This window comes from Drosophila melanogaster, chromosome 2R (assembly GCF_000001215.4).
Source record: "Drosophila melanogaster chromosome 2R".
Taxonomy (NCBI): Eukaryota; Metazoa; Arthropoda; class Insecta; order Diptera; family Drosophilidae; genus Drosophila; species Drosophila melanogaster.
Genome location: NT_033778.4, coordinates 22,476,326 through 22,494,296, shown reverse-complemented (window position 1 = coordinate 22,494,296; position 17,971 = coordinate 22,476,326). Strand labels below are relative to the sequence as shown.

General features: G+C 49.1%; 4 protein-coding genes across 4 annotated transcripts; 1 reads left to right on the top strand and 3 right to left on the bottom strand.

Moving 5' to 3' along the window:
* Nucleotide 1: 1 nt before the first annotated feature.
* CG4610 (uncharacterized protein) lies at nt 2–2,100 on the bottom strand. Its single transcript, NM_137833.2, has one exon. The coding sequence runs from the start codon at nt 2,055–2,057 to the stop codon at nt 72–74; it is 1,986 nt and encodes a 661-aa protein (NP_611677.1). The 5' UTR covers nt 2,058–2,100; the 3' UTR covers nt 2–71.
* A 163-nt stretch (nt 2,101–2,263) lies between these two features.
* CG4554 (uncharacterized protein) lies at nt 2,264–10,994 on the bottom strand. The gene is made up of 6 exons (NM_137832.2): nt 10,834–10,994; nt 8,404–10,768; nt 5,479–8,340; nt 3,556–5,417; nt 2,867–3,499; nt 2,264–2,805 (listed from the first exon to the last, which is right to left on the bottom strand). The coding sequence occupies exons 1-6, from the start codon at nt 10,876–10,878 to the stop codon at nt 2,371–2,373; spliced, it is 8,202 nt and encodes a 2,733-aa protein (NP_611676.1). The 5' UTR covers nt 10,879–10,994; the 3' UTR covers nt 2,264–2,370.
* A 248-nt stretch (nt 10,995–11,242) lies between these two features.
* Nucleotides 11,243–15,918, bottom strand: CG4752 (uncharacterized protein). The gene is made up of 5 exons (NM_137831.3): nt 15,422–15,918; nt 15,053–15,365; nt 12,778–14,550; nt 11,512–12,712; nt 11,243–11,453 (listed from the first exon to the last, which is right to left on the bottom strand). Exons 1-5 carry the CDS (start codon nt 15,864–15,866, stop codon nt 11,301–11,303), a joined length of 3,885 nt encoding a protein of 1,294 aa, NP_611675.2. The 5' UTR covers nt 15,867–15,918; the 3' UTR covers nt 11,243–11,300.
* Nucleotides 15,919–17,001: 1,083 nt separating this feature from the next.
* CG45063 (uncharacterized protein) lies at nt 17,002–17,912 on the top strand. The gene is made up of 2 exons (NM_001299799.1): nt 17,002–17,215; nt 17,270–17,912. Exons 1-2 carry the CDS (start codon nt 17,027–17,029, stop codon nt 17,837–17,839), a joined length of 759 nt encoding a protein of 252 aa, NP_001286728.1. The 5' UTR covers nt 17,002–17,026; the 3' UTR covers nt 17,840–17,912.
* The last annotated feature ends 59 nt before the right edge of the window (nt 17,913–17,971 follow it).

Below are 17,971 nucleotides of genomic sequence, written 5' to 3'. Positions count from 1 at the left end.
TACTTTGCAAGTTCTTTTTTGGTTTGGGACTCTGCGATCAAATATTACATATATTTTTACATAATCGTAACCTAGGCTTTTGCTAGCTCCGCTTTTTTAACGTATTTAAGAATCCTTACAATTGTCGATGGAGTCACTCCTTGAATTCTACTAGCCGCCGCAATTGTCTGTGGCTGGATGAGCGTCAGCTTCTGTCGCTCCTCGTTGGACAAGCTTAGGGACTTTGAGAAGTAATCAATGTCGGCGGGAATGGACAGGCGCTCCTCACGCCGTACATCCTCCACATCTCGTTGCTGTTCATCGACAAAGAACGAATACAGTGCCTCTATTTTCAGCCTTTCGGCCAGATTTCGCTCGCCTTTAAGCCAGCTCAGTTCGTTGGGATGAAGATGGATTAGCTGCTCGATAGTGATGTTATCTGCTGGAATTCCCAGCATGTCGAAAGCCGATTTCTCCACCGAAGCTTTGGCCTTGGGCAGATTGAGTGCTTGTCGCCAGTAATGAGTGTGCTTCCGCAATCGCCGCAAGGACTCAATGGCCGATTGCAATCTCGCCTCGGTTTGCTGGAAGTGCTGGTAGCGATCTGAAGATACAAGTCCAAATTCGTAGCCCTTTTGTGTGAGACGCATGTCGGCATTGTCCGGACGAAGTGACAACCGAAACTCTGCCCGACTTGTAAACATGCGGTAGGGTTCATTTGTGCCTAACGAAGTCAGGTCATCGATCAACACGCCTATGTAGCCCTCAGTTCGACTTATGGTTAGTTGCCTTCCATCGCTATGCCTGGTTTTTCCAGCTGCATTGGCACCAGCTATGATGCCCTGAGCGGCTGCTTCTTCATAGCCCGTAGTTCCATTTATCTGGCCAGCAAAGAAGAGTCCTGGCACTCGTTTCGTCTCCAGTGTGGGATACAACTCACGGGGGTCTATGAAGTCGTACTCCACGCCATAACCGGGCTGGACAACTACCGCCTTTTCCAGACCTTGGATGGCATGGACCAGCTCTACTTGCTGATCGTGGGGCAGCGTGCAGGAGATTCCTTGGGGATACACTAAGGAACTGTCCAGACCTTCTGGCTCTAACCACACCTGATGTACCTTCGCGCCGAACCTCAGGATCTTGGACTCAATCGAGGGGCAGTAGCGTGGGCCGGTAATCTCCTCGGTGACATGGCGATTTACATGAAGATTGTCGCGCACAATGTCGCTGACTTTTGGTGTGGTGTAGGTAAGGTAGCAGGGTAGTTGGTCCTTGGCGGGTAGCCAAACGTCTTTGTTGAGAAAGGAGAAAGGCATAGGCGGATCATCACCTTCGTGCCTTTGGAGCTGTGAGAAATCCACACTGTCCTTTGCTATTCTAGGCGGAGTTCCAGTTTTCAGCCTCCCCATGCGAAAACCTAATCTGTCGATCGCCTCGCCCAGCGCTTTGGCTGGAGCGTCTCCAATTCGGCCGGCCGGTCGCACCTCGAGTCCGATGTTTATGTGTGCCCGCAGGAATGTTCCCGTGGTGAGTACCACGGATCGACTACGTACCACTTCTCCGTTGGCCAAAAGGACGCCGGTACAACGGCGGGCTTGGGTATCCTGTTCATCCTCTATCAGCAGGTTGTCCACAGCGGCTGCTCGAATCTCCAGATTGGGGGTGCTGTGCAGTTCCTGCTGCACAGCCTTTTTGTACAGCTGGCGATCGATCTGCGCCCTGGGCCCCCAAACAGCTGGACCGCGCCGTCTATTGAGCACCTTGTAGTGTACTCCGGAAACATCGCAGCAGCGGGCACATACGCCATCCAGGGCATCCACCTCGCGCATCAGGTGACCCTTGCCAATGCCACCGAACGACGGGTTGCAGGACATCTCGCCAATAGTCTCCAGTTTGTGGGTTAGCAGCAGGGTGCGTGATCCCATGCGAGCAGCTGCCGCCGAGGCCTCTGTTCCGGCATGTCCGCCTCCGATGACCACCACGTCGTAGATATCGGCACCGGCACTGTGGGCACTTCTCGATGGGGCCCTTATCCTTCTAGCCCAACCGTGCACCACGGCATTTCGTAGCTGCTGCATTTTCAAAACACCCCACAATAACAACAACTGGAGTTGCACAACACATGTTCTAGCGTTGTAATCGATAGTCGATATATCGATAGGGTGGCTGTGCAATGAATTGAAAGTTGGCGGCAAATTTTAAAAAACAATATTTTGGTCCGCATTAAAAGTAATAAGCTGTCTTTCATTTTATTATTGCTTTTCATAATATAATCTATTTAGATATTGCAAAATCGTCATATATTTATTTCATTTTGCTTATGTAACAATGTTTGTTTTATTTCCATTCTACTTAGAAAAAAACTTATACTAAAGCAGACCGACTAACTATTTAAAATCCATCCATCTCAGCTTTTCGTTTGCGTTTTTTCAGCTTTTGTTTTATGTCCGGCGCTTTGCCACGCACAACAGCCGCCTTTAGACGCTTCGCCGCCTTCTTCCGCTCCTGCATGCCAGCCTTTCGCTTGGCCGCCCGTTCAGGATCGTGAATCTTTTCTTGAGCCACAACCTTGCGACGCTCTGCACGGCGGGCCATCAGCTTGGTTTGCACCGCATTTCTTAGTTTGTCGTATACTTCGGCTCCGATGCGCTTCCTCAGGCGACTGCCTACACGGAGAGCTTGCTGGCGCAGTTCCGCATCCACGTTCTGATCCTCCTCAGACATTTCACGAACCAGCGCCTGGAGAAGAGAGGGTGCCAGTCGGGTCACGGACTCCACACTGAGTAGCGTGGACAGCGCCTCTATGAGCGTAAACATAGCCGTTCTCTAAAATTGAAATATGTTAAAATTAGGAAATTGTCTTGAGTTTAAAAGTCGTCATACGTACTATGCTGATGTCGTGAGGTGCCTTTGCGACTTCCTTGTTAATGAGGAAGCGTATATTGCGAATCAGCCAGGTGAGACTTATTTTGTTCACCGGCTCTCGCTCCTCTTCATCATCGTTTTTCTCCTGTTTCAGACTAAACGGAACGTCTCTCAGCATATGTCCAACGAATAACAAAATCTTCGACAGCTCGTCAATCATCTCCTGAGCAGTTTCGCCCGGCGTGACCTGAGCACACAAATCTAGCACCAATGATTTGATGTCCTCTGCAGGCTGTGCGTAAATAAAGTACAGCGCCTTCTTGGCTCCTGCTTCTAGTTTAATTCCTGACAACTGCTGACCGATATAGGCGAAATCGTAGTGGGCGACGATGTGTGTCAGGAGTTTGGCAGCATTGCAGCGCACCCAGTTGTGGTCGTGATTCAGAAGTCTCTGAGAGCCATAGGCCAAATCATCGACAGTATCAGAAAGTTGTGGATTGTTGAGTAAGGACTCTCCGCAGTGCTCGAAGATCTTCAGCAGGCAATACTGCAGTTGGATGAGCTGATGGTCAGCTTTGCGTTGCTGCTGCTCCAAAATCGATTCATTGTCTAGACCAGCTAGCAGTAAATCTTCATCCGGCAAGGTTTTGAATTTCTATAAAATTAAATTTATAAGTTTAAGAGTGATGTACATTTAGAAAATGTTATTACCTTTCGCTTATTCTTTTTGTGAAGCTCACTTTCATCCACCTCTGCTGCGAGATATCCTGGAGCCCGCACGAATCTACCTCCAGCCTCCGCATGCCCCAAAGTCAGAACGTTCACCAGAGTGGGTAGAACCAGTGGTAGCCTTTCCGCAAATCCAGCTTTCTCTGCCTCCACAAATCGTGACAGAAGAGCAGCGGCCATTTCTCGGACTCCTGGCTTCTGGCTGGACTGTGGTGCGGTGAAGAACAGTAGCGTTAGATCCAGCAAGGGCTGCCGTTCCAGTTTGGTGAGACGTCCGATCAGAGCTTCCAGAGCAGCGGCCACACTGCGTCGGCATGACGGATCCTCATCGTTGACCAGTCGAGTGCCCAGGGAAAGGTATAAAAACTCCGACTGTTTGACTAGCATAAGCTGTGGGAACTTGTTGATGATGGAGTGCATAAACTGAATAGCCGACTGACGGCCAGCGGTTTGGCTGTAGCACAACTGAACCGACATGAACTTCACAATCTGCTCAACCTTCTGGCGCAGTGTATACTCCATAATGTAGGTGAGTAGAATGCCACGACATTCATCGCGCACATAATCCGATGATGAGATAATAGATAGGTCTCCCAAACGCTTCATTAGATCGTGCAGGGATCGGGAGTCCACCTTCCGACCCACAAGCGCCTTCAGCAGGGTAAACACCATGGTTTGGCTGCTACATTCGCCCTCTTGCAGTTCCTGTTCGATGTGTAGAAGAAGCTGCTCGATCTGTTCATTGCTCAGCTGGTAGTCCTCACATTTGCGCAGCAGGGCCACCACTGCTTTGAAGCTCGCTCTGACCAGCTGAGCGTTCTCCTCTTGCCTGGTTGCTCCAAATGTTGAAAAATTCTTAAGGATCTGAAACATGCGTGCAACCACTGGTTGAAGTGCCTCACGGTTCAGATCGGACAGCTCGTACTCTCCCAACCAAATGGCTGTGTAGCACTTGAGAGCGTAGGTGGTGGTTCTGGCATGGTTGCTGCTCAAAGAATCTTTCAGAAGTGGCAAAAGGGGATGCAGGAAGGGCTGGTAATCCAGATCCGTTAGCTTCTTTCGCTTTAGCACGAAATGTAGGAGCTCCAAGCCGAATTCGACCAGAATGTGGGCATTGGCCTGTGCATTAGACTTTACTTGCTTGTTGCCGGTGGCCACACTTCGTCTTCCCGGCGCCGGTTGTAGGATCAGGCAATCAGGGCGAGTCCTCTTCATCAGAGCTTGTTCTTTTTCGGTAAGCTGACGTTTTTTGGTTCCTGGAAGGAGGTCACTGATGCTCTCCGACATCGTGCCGTATATAAAAATCAGCAGGCTCTCCCTTGCGATGTGTGTGTTCTCCACTAAACCACCCACAATTTTTGCAAAACACTCTTGAATCTTTTGCGTGACCTTTCGGGAGTGAGATCGTGCCAAGTGCTCCTTGAACGGCAAAAGCAGGTCCAGGAGGCAGTTGTCCCGAATATGACGGGCGGCTATGTTCAGTGTTAAGTAGCTCTTAGCGCTTGGCTTTGCTTCCGGCGTGTGAGCCACAATTTTCTCAACCTCCTTCTCGGCGTTCACATCGCCGAATATATCATTGAGAGCCACTTCCAGCAGATTTTGCAGGCAATTTTCAATGTGTTCTGGTTTTAGGTCGCTTTTCAGAGCATCTAAAACACCGTGGAGAGTTACAGACAGAACGTGCACTTGGAATCCCCGTGTGAGCAGAGATTGCAACTGCTCCAACAGCATTCCCAAGTAGCTGCCACCCAGGGTGATCATAATCTTCTTAAGAATGTCACGGGTCAGCATTCGGACGGATTTTAGAGGCGATCGCAGAAATGTGCAGACCTTCATGAAGATGCCTGTATAAAATATAGATGAAAATAGTGACTTTCTTTAAAAAGAACTTAAGGGTTTACATACCAGGTAAACTGTTCTCCAATAATTCCAAAGGAAGCTTCTGCAGCAGTTTAACCATAGCCAGTGCAATTGGCACCCGTTGGATCTCCTCTTCCTCACGCTCATAGCTCAATCGGCGACGGTTTACTTTGTGCTTGGTGTCGTAGTTGGTTTTTTCAGTGATTGATCGGTTGAGAGTTGGCAGCAACACTGTTGTAATGGTTGCCATGACCTTTTTGGCAGCGTTGGGAGCGAGCAGTTGGGTGCGCTGCTGTTCCACCACCGGTTCATTCGGATCTTCTTCCTCGAAGTCAATAAAGTCTGACTGATCGTCCTCCTTTTTAACGGGTACCTCATCGGCCTCAGCATCCTCTTCCGCCTTAACTTCGTCAGATTCCTCAGCTGGTTCCTTAGCCTCTACTGCCTCTATTAGCTTTTCCTTGAGCTTGGCGAGTGAAACTAAATCCGTTTGCGCCTGAGTCAAGTCAAAATGAAAGGCGTCCAGGATGCGCACCACAACTCGGACGCACTGTTTCTGCTGACTATGGACGTGCCTCAACTTTTGAAGGTAGTAGCGGAGTACTGCTTGGTATTGCGTCCAGGGCAGGAATTCACTCATCACACCAACTGCCTCGATGGCGGCATCCACAAGCGTGTGTTTCCCCGAATGCCTTTCGCTCATAAGATACCGGGTAGCTAGCGGAAGGAGGAACTGCGTGAGGGTACGGGCGCATGGTGGAACAGTTCGCCAACTGCCTCCCGAAATATTAACCAAGCGCTGCAGGGCGCGTCCGTGCCGCTGTGTCTGCAGGTGAAGCATATTTTCAAAGAAGTCCACCTCCAGGTCGTATTTATCTGTTAGCGGCGAGAGGTCCTTCAGGATCTCGTGTGCAGCAGGACATTGGCGTGCCAGTTCACCTAATAAGCCGATGGCCTCACTCCTGGCGTGCTCATGCTTTTCATCTCTCATACAGCGTTGCAGCAAAGGCAACACCGTGTCTTCCAGCCAGAAGTGCAAATCCTCCTTAACTTCTAGTTGAAGAGTTATTAGAGGAAGCAGGGGCTTTAATAGTTCTCCTATGTTTACTCTCATGCCCAAATCCGAATCGTTGCGCAGCATATAAAAGCAGTTGTACACAACGAGAACTCCAAGTTGCAGGTCGATCTTCTTGTCCTTCTTTTCCGCCAACTGCTTAAGTTCCGATAGAGCTTCGAGACGCTTATCGTAATCCGGTTGCTCCAGCCATCTTTTGTCCCAGGCGTTCAACAGCAGCACAATCCTTACCCACTCCCGCAAGGACGCGGCAATGGGGGAGATGTCGGGGTTTTGTTTCGCCTCTTTGTGCAGTTGTTTCGCCATGTCTGCCAAGAGATCGCAAAGTAGCTTTCTAGCAGGCAGCGCACTGACTTGTTCGAAGAGTGGAGCCAACTGGCGAAGATAATTTTGCGGTTTGGAGACACGCTTTAAAAGATTTCCCAGTGTGGTGACTAATTGAACCACTGTCTCTGGTGCAGCTGAAGCCGATTGTTTGGTGAATATGGGCAGCAGAACTTGTAGTAGTAGTTCACAAGTATCTGGCTCCTCAACATGGGATGTTATAAGAGTTAAAATATTGAGTTCCCTCTTGTCGAGCGTTTGTCTGCCAGCCTTCTTGTGACGCCAACTGTTCTGCAGTTGTTGAAGGATCGTTGGAATGTGGGGATGTACAATAGACAAGGCCTCGGCTCCGTACTCCTCTGTGGCTGCCGATTCCAGCAGATGTTCCACCACCTGTAAAATTGCACGCTTCACATTCGGCTTGGCTTTTTCGTTAAGTAGCAGAGCCATTAGGTGGTGCATTATGGGAAGTTTATCCGCAGGAGCACTCTTTTTCAACCATTTCTGAAAGCGGGGCTCTCCGCCCCACAAGAGAAGCAACTTAAGCATGGGGGTGGGTGTGTGAATGGAGTCCTGTGATAGGCGAGCAATGCCTGGCCATAGGTAGACCTCGCAAATAGCATTCATCTGTGGTTCCTGCCACAGCTCCTCCATGTCCACCAGTTGCCCGAAATAGTTGACCAGAGTCTGCAGACCCGAGTGCTTCACATTCTTGTAGGCAGCTACAAGTTTTCCTTCTCCATTGATGACTTCCTGCGCTACGCTGCCCACGAGCAGAAGTAATTTGAGTACGTAACATTGGAAGTCAGACGTCAGCTTGCCGGCGAACTCCTTGCGAATAAGTTCTAGTAGATTGACGATCCTCTGCAATTGCTTGGCTGCAATAACCGCCGACGGATCATAGGATTCTCGAGCATATTTTGCAACTTCGTCCACAGGCTTATCGGTGTAGGCAGAAAACCTTCCGAATGCCATTTGCAGAAAATCCATAATCTCTGACTCCTCCAACTGGCCCAGGAAGCGCAGGATCAGCGTCTTTCGCAGCTGTGCACTCAGTTGCTTTTGGACACCCTTTGTGAGCATTTTGCCGTATAGCACTCGCAGCATAAAGGGAATCAACTCTGATCTTTGCTGAGCCGTAATGCTCGACAGTTCGAAACCACTGAGCGTTGTTTTGAATTTTTCTTCATCAATAAGCCCCGATAACTGAGCCTTTTGTTGCACCAGAGCTGCTGGTTGCTTGTAGGCCGCAAGGCAATCCAAAGCCAATTGTTGTAACTGGGAGTTAGGGCCGGCTAGAAGCTCCAGATAAAAGTCATGCATCTCCGCCTGACGATGCAAAGCCTTGGGGTTGGGCTGGGATACGAAACAGGCAAGTTTTAACTGAAGCGTTTGCAGAATAAACTTTGTGTGGGCATTTTGGGTTCTCCTCTTTTGACGGCCTCGGGGCTCGGGTTTGGTTTCATTGTTTTCATTTTCATCATCCTCCTCAACGTCAATATCCGCAGCTAAAGTAGAGTGAACAGCTTTGAAAAACTGATGGATAATGGATATTCATTTAATTAACTTACCCGTCGCCTCGTTCACATTCCAAGTATGCTCCGATTTCTCCAATTGTGCGCGATATTCGTTATCCACAAACTGCAGAAACAATCGCACCAAATCAGCATTCTTTACCTCAGCAAGTGTGCCCAATTTGGGCACGCTTTGCCATAGAAGCTGGCGGTAGTTGAGGGCCTGCTGAAGGGTCAATTGTTGCTCCCCAGGCAAAGTCAGGAGCATGGTTAGTGCTGCCGATTGGTAGTCCCTTTGATATGGCACTTGCAATGTTGTAACTTCCTTCTTGTAGTCTATGCAGGCAACAGTATCGACTAACTTGGCCTTAAATAATGTCCAGAACTCATCCACTGTCATGGTCTTGACGTAGGCAGCCAGGAGCTGTTGAACCGGAGCCCACACAAACTTGAAATTGTTGTATAAAAGGCCAAGTAAGAGGCTAACGGCGTGCTCCTTGAAATGTGGCAACTGGGAGAACTGTTTGAACTGAGCAGATGCCGGCTCCAATTGCTGCAGTTGGAGGAGTAGCTCGCGGTAATTGTGGACAGTGGGCTCGATGCAGGCGGCGGCATTAAAATGGGAATACGGATTTGGTTTGCTCGAGGAGTTAAGCACATCCAAACAGTGGGCAGCTATGCGTCTGTATAGCGATACAGGCTGGCTTAGAAGACCTCCAATTCCGAAAAGTAATTCATCTGAAGTGGATAGCTCGTTCTTGGGGCCTTGTAAAAGAACCACTTGCAAGCAAGCCAAAGCTCGAATGTCCTTTCCCAGTTCAGGAATAAGGTAACCATTAAGAGAAGATCGCAAACTCTTAGGTAAGTTAAATTTGAGCAGTGCGTGAGTTTGAAGTAGCAGGAGCAGTTGTGTAAAATCCTTTCCGTTATCGCATATGAGCTTTTCAATAACTGATTGCAATCCTTGTTCTAATGGCTGCTTGTTAAAACCCCTCAAATGGGGAACTAGGATGATTAAAAGTAGATGTTCCTCTTTGGTCAGGTCTAGGTGCAGAAGTTCTTGTTCCACTAATTTAATGGTGTCCTTTTGTTTTAACTGGAGAGGATATGCCACCCATTGGGCCAGTGAGTTACCATCAACTTTTAGCGGCCGTTTGTGCAGAACGATGCGAGCCAGCAACTCCCGCGCTCTTAATTGCCTCTGTTCTTCAAAGTACCCAATAACGTTGGGGAGAACCAGAATCTCAAACTGTGAATAGTCCAGAAGCTGCAGAATGGCGTCTTCGTACACGGTCACTTGTTTTCGACTTATGCTTAACAGCTTTTGCAGCAGACGGCTGGCATCCAACTGGGATAGTTGAGTGTGCTGAGCCTTCAACAGACTGGTCACCAATGTTGTTAAGGGCTGAAGAGGATCCAGTTCCCGGTCCAAAAGCTTTAGCAGAGTGCCAACTACCAGCGGAAGCTCGGAGACATATCGCCCATCCTTGTGGGTGACCAGGGGAAGCATTAAGTCGATAACCCTTTGTTCATCCACGCTTTCACTGCTCGCAGCCGAACAGAGTTTCTGCCACAGAATGTTGCTTTGGTCTGAGCGCAGAAAGTTGAGCAGCAGACCCAAAGAATACTCCACGATATCTCCCAAAAGTTCTGTTTGGTCTTTGGTGTGAGCGGAATCCTTGTTGACAAGCACCTCCAGGACGTGGGCAAAGATTTCGGCCGCCGAGTTGTGCAGCTGTCCGTTGACGCCGCGCAGAATTTCGTAGATGAGTCGTCCGCAGCCGTGGACACTCTCCACCTGCTCACGCAACACAGTCTTCAGCACATAGGTCAGGAAACGCGGGAAATCACGGACATCACGAGCAATGTAGGCAAAGCATTCTACCGCAAAGTTGGTCACATGCTCGGCATAGTGCTGTTCATCCAGAAGCGGTAGAATTGCATTGAAGACAACACCTATGTTGCGCTTCAAATAAGGCTTGAGCGTCTTGAACAAATGCGCCAGGCAGATGAGCGTCCATTCCAGTTGCTCGGAGTCTTGGGTGTTCAGCAGGCAGATAAGTCGGTCCAGGACTCGCTGGAAGTACGGGTAGAACTCCTCACGGAGATCCTTGGCCAGGACATAGAGCAGTTCCAACAGCGGCTGTTGGGACAAATTCGTGGCGGTGGAAAGACGTTCCAGGAGCAAGTCTACAACAAAATCCTTCTGGTGCAGCAGCTGCGGCAGGGTGACTATCTTGCGACAGCGCTTGCTGAAGTAGTTGTACTCCTCGGAGAGATTGAGCACGTTCCATTTCTGAATCGTCTGCTGGAAGTAGGTGGCATTCTCCTCTTCGTCGAGCTCCTCGTTCCGATGGCCGATGTGGTAGAGGGCCAAGTGCCGCAGGTCGATTTCATTCACCCGATCTCCGAAAGATTTGAACTGCGGGTGAAAAACGTGTAAGGCGGTTGGTCACCAAACAACTCGAGACTTCTGGGGACACTCACCCGAAAGGTATTGGTGTCCTTCGTTTTTTCCGCTAAAGATGCCATGTTTCTACAGTTTACACTCGACTGCTTAATTTACGGAAAAAACTCTTTTGTTTACGGACAATTTTCTTTCAAATGCAACACGTGCGAAACATATTTACGCACTGTTATCGATAGACAGTCGGCGATTGCACTTACTGAAAACATATGTTCGCTTGAAAATATCGATAGTACAGCATATCGTTCCGAAATGGCGCACTTTTTTAAATGGTCTTCGAAACAATTTAACTTTATAGAATCTTCATTAAATAAAAATTAATTGAATATTAACTGAACATTTTATATGCAATTTTCCACAGCTCGCTGTAATATGCGCCACTCAGTTTGTTTGTTTGATAAGGTCTTTTAAAAAAATAACTCAGTGTTTCAAAAGTCAAGGGACATTTATTAATATGGCACATATAAAAGCGAAATCAAAAATTTGCTTAGGCAGACTCCTGGCACTGAAGATAATTAAAGACAGTTCCTCGTTCCACGTATCGTTTGCTGGTTTCCTGATTCAAGGATTCACCGGACTTGGAAAAGTCTTCAATTGGTCCATACCCACCCCCGCCGGGAGTTTTCATGGCAAAGGTGTCCTGAAAAGGATGGATAAGTAGTTAGTTGAGTTACAAATAAATGCATATCAAAGTATACCCCAGCTTCCACATCAATGCAGGTTTTGCCTGCCAGAGCGATCACTCGACCATCCCGTTTCACCACCAAATTGCGTCCACTCTTCCCGGATTCTCCACCTGCGAGACCGTAGGGCTGCAGAGTTCGTCTCTCTGTCAGGACGGACAGGGTAACTGGCTTGCGGAAGAGGAGATCCCGCTCCACACCCTCGCCTCCGTGGAACTGACCTCTTCCGCCGGAGCCATCGGTGCGAAGGCAGAATCTCTTCAGGATCATGGGATAGCGCAGTTCAAGGATCTCCGGATCAGTGATGCGAGTGTTCGTCATGTGGGTATGCACTCCGCCGGCTCCATGCCAGCCGGGCCCAGCACCAGCTCCTCCGGCCACAGTCTCATAGTAACCCCAAGACTCATCCCCAATAGTTATATTGTTCATGCATCCTTGCGAGGCGGCACAAACTCCGAAAGCCTTCAGAACCGTGTCTACGATGCGCTGCGATGTCTGCACATTGCCGCCGACCACAGCTGCTCCCTCTGAGGGATCCAGGATGGAGTTTTTCGGAATGATCACCTGGATGGGTGCCAGGCAGCCCTGGTTGAGTGGCACATCATGGCCCACCATGCAGCGCAGGCAGTAGATTAGGGCGGACAAGGTAATAGCCCGCGGAGCATTACAGTTGCCCCACACTTCCACTCCCGATCCGGTGAAGTCACAAAGAGCCGAACCCTGCTCCGCATCGATGGTCACCTTAAGGGCGATGGGTGATCCGTCGTCCATGAACTCCTTCGCCTCTAGCACTGTCGATCCAGTGCGCTCCAAAGTATCCCGGCCAATCTGACGCAACATATCCCGAACCGCCAGTTCGGCGTTCTTTTGGATGTGCGACATGTAGGCCTGGACCACATCTAATCCATAGCTGCCGATCAGCTCCGCCACCAGCTGGATGCCCTTGTGGTTGGCGGCGATCTGAGCCTTCAGATCTGATAGGTTGTCGCTCAGGTTCCGGGTTCCCACAGCTCCCTTTGCTGCCGTGGGCGTGGTCAGCTGCTCGATGATCTGCTGCTCCTGAAACAGGCCATTCTCTACAATCAGGAAGGACTTGAAGGCGGCACCTTCCTGGGCCAACGAGGTGGAATGCGGCGGCATAGATCCAGGAGTAATTCCACCAATATCCGCATGGTGACCACGGGAGGCCACAAAGAAAACTGGTCGCGGATGAGTTCTGGAAGAAATTATATATGTTAGTCTGACTGGACAAATACCCACAAAAACTTCTTTACTACTCACTCATAAAAGACCGGCGTGATGACAGTTAAATCGGGCAAGTGAGATCCTCCTGCCGATGGATGGTTGGCCAGGATAACATCGCCGTTCTTGAGGGTCTCTCCGCGCACCCTTAGTTGATACTGTACGGTTTCCTGCATGGCACCCAGGTGAACTGGAATGTGGGGAGCATTGCTAACCAAACCACCATCTGGTCCGAAAAGGGCACAGGAGAAGTCCAGACGCTCCTTGATGTTGGTGGAAATCGAAGTGCGCTGGAGCACCCTGCCCATCTGCTCGGCGATGCTCATGAAGCGATGGCTAAAGATGCTCAGATGGACAGGATCCAAGTCTGCATTGATGCCATGCTTGCCACCCGTTTTCACGTCCATGATGAGGTCTCCAAACTGAGTAACTTGGATACCGCACTCTGGTTCCACGACGATGGTCGAGAGCTGGTCAATAAGCACCGCTGGTCCGGTGATCCTATGTCCGGCCAGTAGGTTCTTGGTCAGGTAAATCGGAGAATCGAATGCGCCCTGGTCAAAATACAGTCGTGTATTCGCCTCCGCTGGTGGCTTCGCTTCTGCGGCAGCCTGAACTTTCGACTCCGGTGGGGTTTCGTTCTTGCCCAGTCCTCGAATGCGAATGTCGTCGACAATAATCCGTCTGTTTTGCAATACGAATCCAAACTCAGTGCGATAGCGCTCCAGGAAGGTGGCATGGAAATCTCCGTAGGCCGCTAATAGGGGATTTGAATCGGATGACTGCTTTCCAGTTGAAGGAGCAACCATTAAGGCGCCATCGGTGCCTTCGTATCGCAAGTGAAGGAAGGGCTCCAGCTCAATGCGTTTGAATCCCTGCTCAGACAACTTGTCCTGACATTGCTTGGACAAGGCATCCAAGCGCTCCTTCAGCTGCTGGGCATTCGCATCGCTGAACTCCAAGCCATTTGGTTCTTGGAATTCTTGCACCACGTCCGCCAGAGCCATTCCATAGGCAGATAGAATTCCGGCGTACTTGTGGACGACTACCTTCGCAATTCCCAGATTTCGGGCAATAGAACAGGCGTGCTGACCACCGGCTCCTCCAAAGCAGGAGAGCACATGGTTGGCCGTATCCAATCCTCGGGATTGGGTTAAGGCACGAATCGGACGACACATGGTTTCGTTGGCCACCCGAATAAAACCGAGGGCCACATCCTCGACGCTTAAAACTCTATTGTCTCCGGAACTCTTCAAATAGTTGTTGATCTCGGCCTGGAGCTCCACAAACTTACTCCTGGCGATCTCATGATCCAGCGGCTCGTTCTCCTGCGGACCAAAGATCTTCGGGAAGTATTGTGGCAGAATGCGTCCTAGTATTAGATTGGCATCAGTGACTGTCAGTGGCCCGCCCTTCTTGTAGCAAGCAGGTCCAGGATGAGATCCTGCCGATTCTGGACCCACCACAAATATGCCAGATCGGAAGAAAAGACGGGATCCACCGCCTGCAGCAACAGTGTTGATGTCCAGCTGCGGAGCCTGGATCGTTACACCTGCTGTGGTGCTTTCGATCACGTGCTCGTAGGTTCCGGCATACCGAGACACATCCGTAGATGTGCCGCCCATGTCAAAACCGATCAGTGGCAGTTCCGTTTCCCGGGCTCCTGTCAGTGCGTATCCTACAACTCCTCCAGCTGGACCCGATAGAATTGCCCGAGCTCCACGGAAGTTCTCCATATTGGTCAGACCTCCATCAGATTGCATAAAGAGCACATCCACACCCTCCAACTGCTTGTCGAAACCGGATTTGAAGCTACGGAGAGGAAAATTACAGATAAATGACTGTTCACTTTTTTTTTAGCGTGCTTTTGTTTAAATATCCTCAAGATCTGAGGAAAATTGGGTATACTGTGATTAGATAGTTCATATGAAACACCAGCCGCAAATAGCCGCGAGGACACCAAAAGTCCCCTAGTAAATTAATACTAGTGTACTATTTCCCTCTTAATTAAAAATGTTACTATCAAAACTTGATATCTATGAGATCTTTTACATTTTTTATGTTTTTATACCATTAAAAGGTACTGTCGCGTCGAGTCCCACATAATATTTTTATAATTTTATCATTATTCTTGATTTGTTTACTTTACGTTACCCCATCTCAGCTGTGAGTGTGTGTTTGTTTAGCTTGGACTTTTTCGCTTTCAGTCTGACTACGACCTTATCTATATGGTGACTCTCTAGAAAACATGTTTGGCCCCGAAAAGAGCTGGGTCATTCGGCAAATTTACAAGCCAGAGATTAGATGCACTCACCTGGCCAAGTAGCGGTCTACATGAGGAGTCAAGTAGGCCTCTGCGCACGCCGTATAGCCACGGGCCACCACCCGACACATGGGCATAGCCTGGTGGGACAGCGTCACATGACTGAAGCCGAGCTCCCGGGCAATGGCTCCCACTCGGAGCTCGTGCTCCGGACAGGCGTAGCTGTGGGCCAAAACCACGGAAACGGATGAGACACCCTGATCACGGGCATCTGAGAGGGCTTGTCGTACTGCCACCTCATCAACGGGACGCACCTCCAGATACTTGGTGCCGGCCACACCCTCCAACTCTTTCCAGCTGTGGTCTGTGTAGATATATTACATAAAATCAAGCTGGGTATTATATATCACCTCTACTTACTGAGCTCACAGCGGTCCGCCTGCTTTGGAACTATGCGGCAATCCACCTCGACTACGGACTTGTATAGATTCGCTGGCTTGCGAATGTTTAGATCGAAGATCTTCGGCCTGGCCTGGTTGCCAATGTAGAGCAGATCCCGGAAACCACTGTTGACCACCAAGACCACTGGATCTCCCTTGCGTTCCAAGAGAGCATTGGTGGCCACCGTAGTGCCCATGCGAACCCAACCGATTTTCGAGGTATCCACCAAGCCGCTCGCGGCCAGATCTTCACCGGTCTCCTCCTTAAGAATTCGCCGGATGCCCTCCCGGGGCGCATCGCTGTACCGCTCCGGATCCTCAGAGAGCAACTTCATGGTTCGCACTTTGCCATTCGGACAAATGCACAACACGTCCGTAAAAGTGCCACCGCGATCAATTGCGAAACAGTATTTGGTGCCCGACATTGTGTTTTTTGTTTAGCGATCCGGGTAAGTGGAACATTAAGACTGAGCGGACACAGAGTGTTACAGGCCGTATATATACAGGTGCTGATAATGTACGAGTATATATGTAATCACATGCTGTTCTCTATTCTCCCCAAAGCACGAAAAAGCTTTCTAAGACGTGATCAGCTGTTCTTCTATGGGAACACCCACTGCTGGACACCGAATTTGGAACACTCAACCTTTTCCCCATCTAGCAAGCATCTAAAAATATTTTTTATTTATTAATTACTTCTATTAGTGCTATTTTTAGTAAAATATATTACTACCCCCAAGTGTGCATATATTAAATTATTATAAAAATGGAAATTAGCATTGAAAACTTTTCGTTTCTTTGAATGTAAGCTTTAAAGTTAGCTTCTCTGTTTCTTAATCATGGACGCCTGTTTTGTATCTACATGATAACATATTTAATATGGTAAAATTTATCACTCCTAATCAAAATATTCTGTACGATTTTAAAGCTGAAGCTTGTCTGTCAATATAGTAATTGCAATCTAATTAAACGCCTCTTCGATTTTCCAGTATTTTAATGCCGCTTTTATGCTGCCACAAAGGAACCCATTGACCTCCAATAATGGCACACATCATCCGGCAGTATAGTTTGCTCCAATTCGAACTTATTGAGCGCAAACGCTGGAATTTCTCGTTTTATTGATGGCCCGCCCCGCAACGCATAAATATATGCAAATGCATGTTTTATCTCTTTTTTTTTACACGACAGCAATGAAATTTGATGACTTATTAAACGAGGCCATAAAGAGCGCATTCCGTCCGCTTGTAAATACGGCGTTTGGAGCATGGAACATGCCAGTGTCAATATCACGGAATCGGCCTTTGGGCGCAATTGTTTGCAGAAAGTCGGCGTATCAATTCGAGTCGATTTGCGAGTTCGATTGCGACTCCCAGCGGAACCGTTGAGATTGTTCCGCTGTTTCTCGGCTTCGTTATGACCCCTAATGTCTGTGAGCCCTGACCCCTGACCCTGGGGCGGCTGAAGTGACAGTGGGAGTTGCGATGCTGGTTTACGAGAAAACATTGATGGCCCTTTTATGAGCCATTTTGCCAGTTCTACGCTCCTGAAACACTGCTCCACAAATTGCCTAGAGTTTTCCGTAAACATGGTGCTCTGCTTCAAACGGATCTCGAAATGGAGAGGCAGGTGGTGTCGCAGCAGGAGGAAGAAGAAAGAGGAACGGGAGTCACTGCAACAGACGGAGAACGAGTTGTGGCTGGAGTACTTTAGCCCATATCTGCACATCTGGCCGTTTCACGAGCTATGCGCCAGACTGGAGGCGAATGTGTCCCAGGTGAGATCGGGAAAATGGAGCTAATCTCAATTATATCCAAGGCACCATCCACAGGGTCTAACCTCGGAGGCAGCGGGTAGAAAGCTGGCCAGGAATGGCAAGAATGTTCTGCCACTCCCGACCAAACTGGAGTTGCGGCCTTGGATATTCCTGAAGAGCTGCTTCAGCATCTTGGGCATCATCATACTGCTGAGTTCCATAGCTAGTTTCGCGATGTATTACCTATTTGCAACTAAAACGCCAGACAATGGAAAAGTGGATCCTGAGTTCTTGGTAGCGGGCATCATCCTGCTCGTAACCTTCTTTCTCGCAGGGCTCACGGTACAAATGCAAGGAGATGATGACGAAGACATGCTCATAGCTTTCGATGAGCTGATGCCCATGTATTGCACTGTGATAAGAGACGGGGAAAAGGAGGTCATCCGTACTCAGGACCTAGTTCCCGGGGATACCCTTCCCATCAAGTATGGACAGCGGCTACCTGCCGATATGCGATTCTTCAGCACCACGGGCCTGGAGCTGAACAACGTGGCTCTGACAGGACACTCGAAACCCATGCATATTACTCCTTTGGCGAACGAGGGACGACAGAGATACTCCCGGATTGAGTACATAAAGGATTAAATTGGTTTCTAATTGGCAAATGTATGATTTCTTATTGTATATTCTATAAACTTCCTTAGCTTTCCAAAGACATAAAAAACACTGCTGTTATAAGTGAATTTTGTTTCTCGAGCCATCGCTTTGAGGATTATC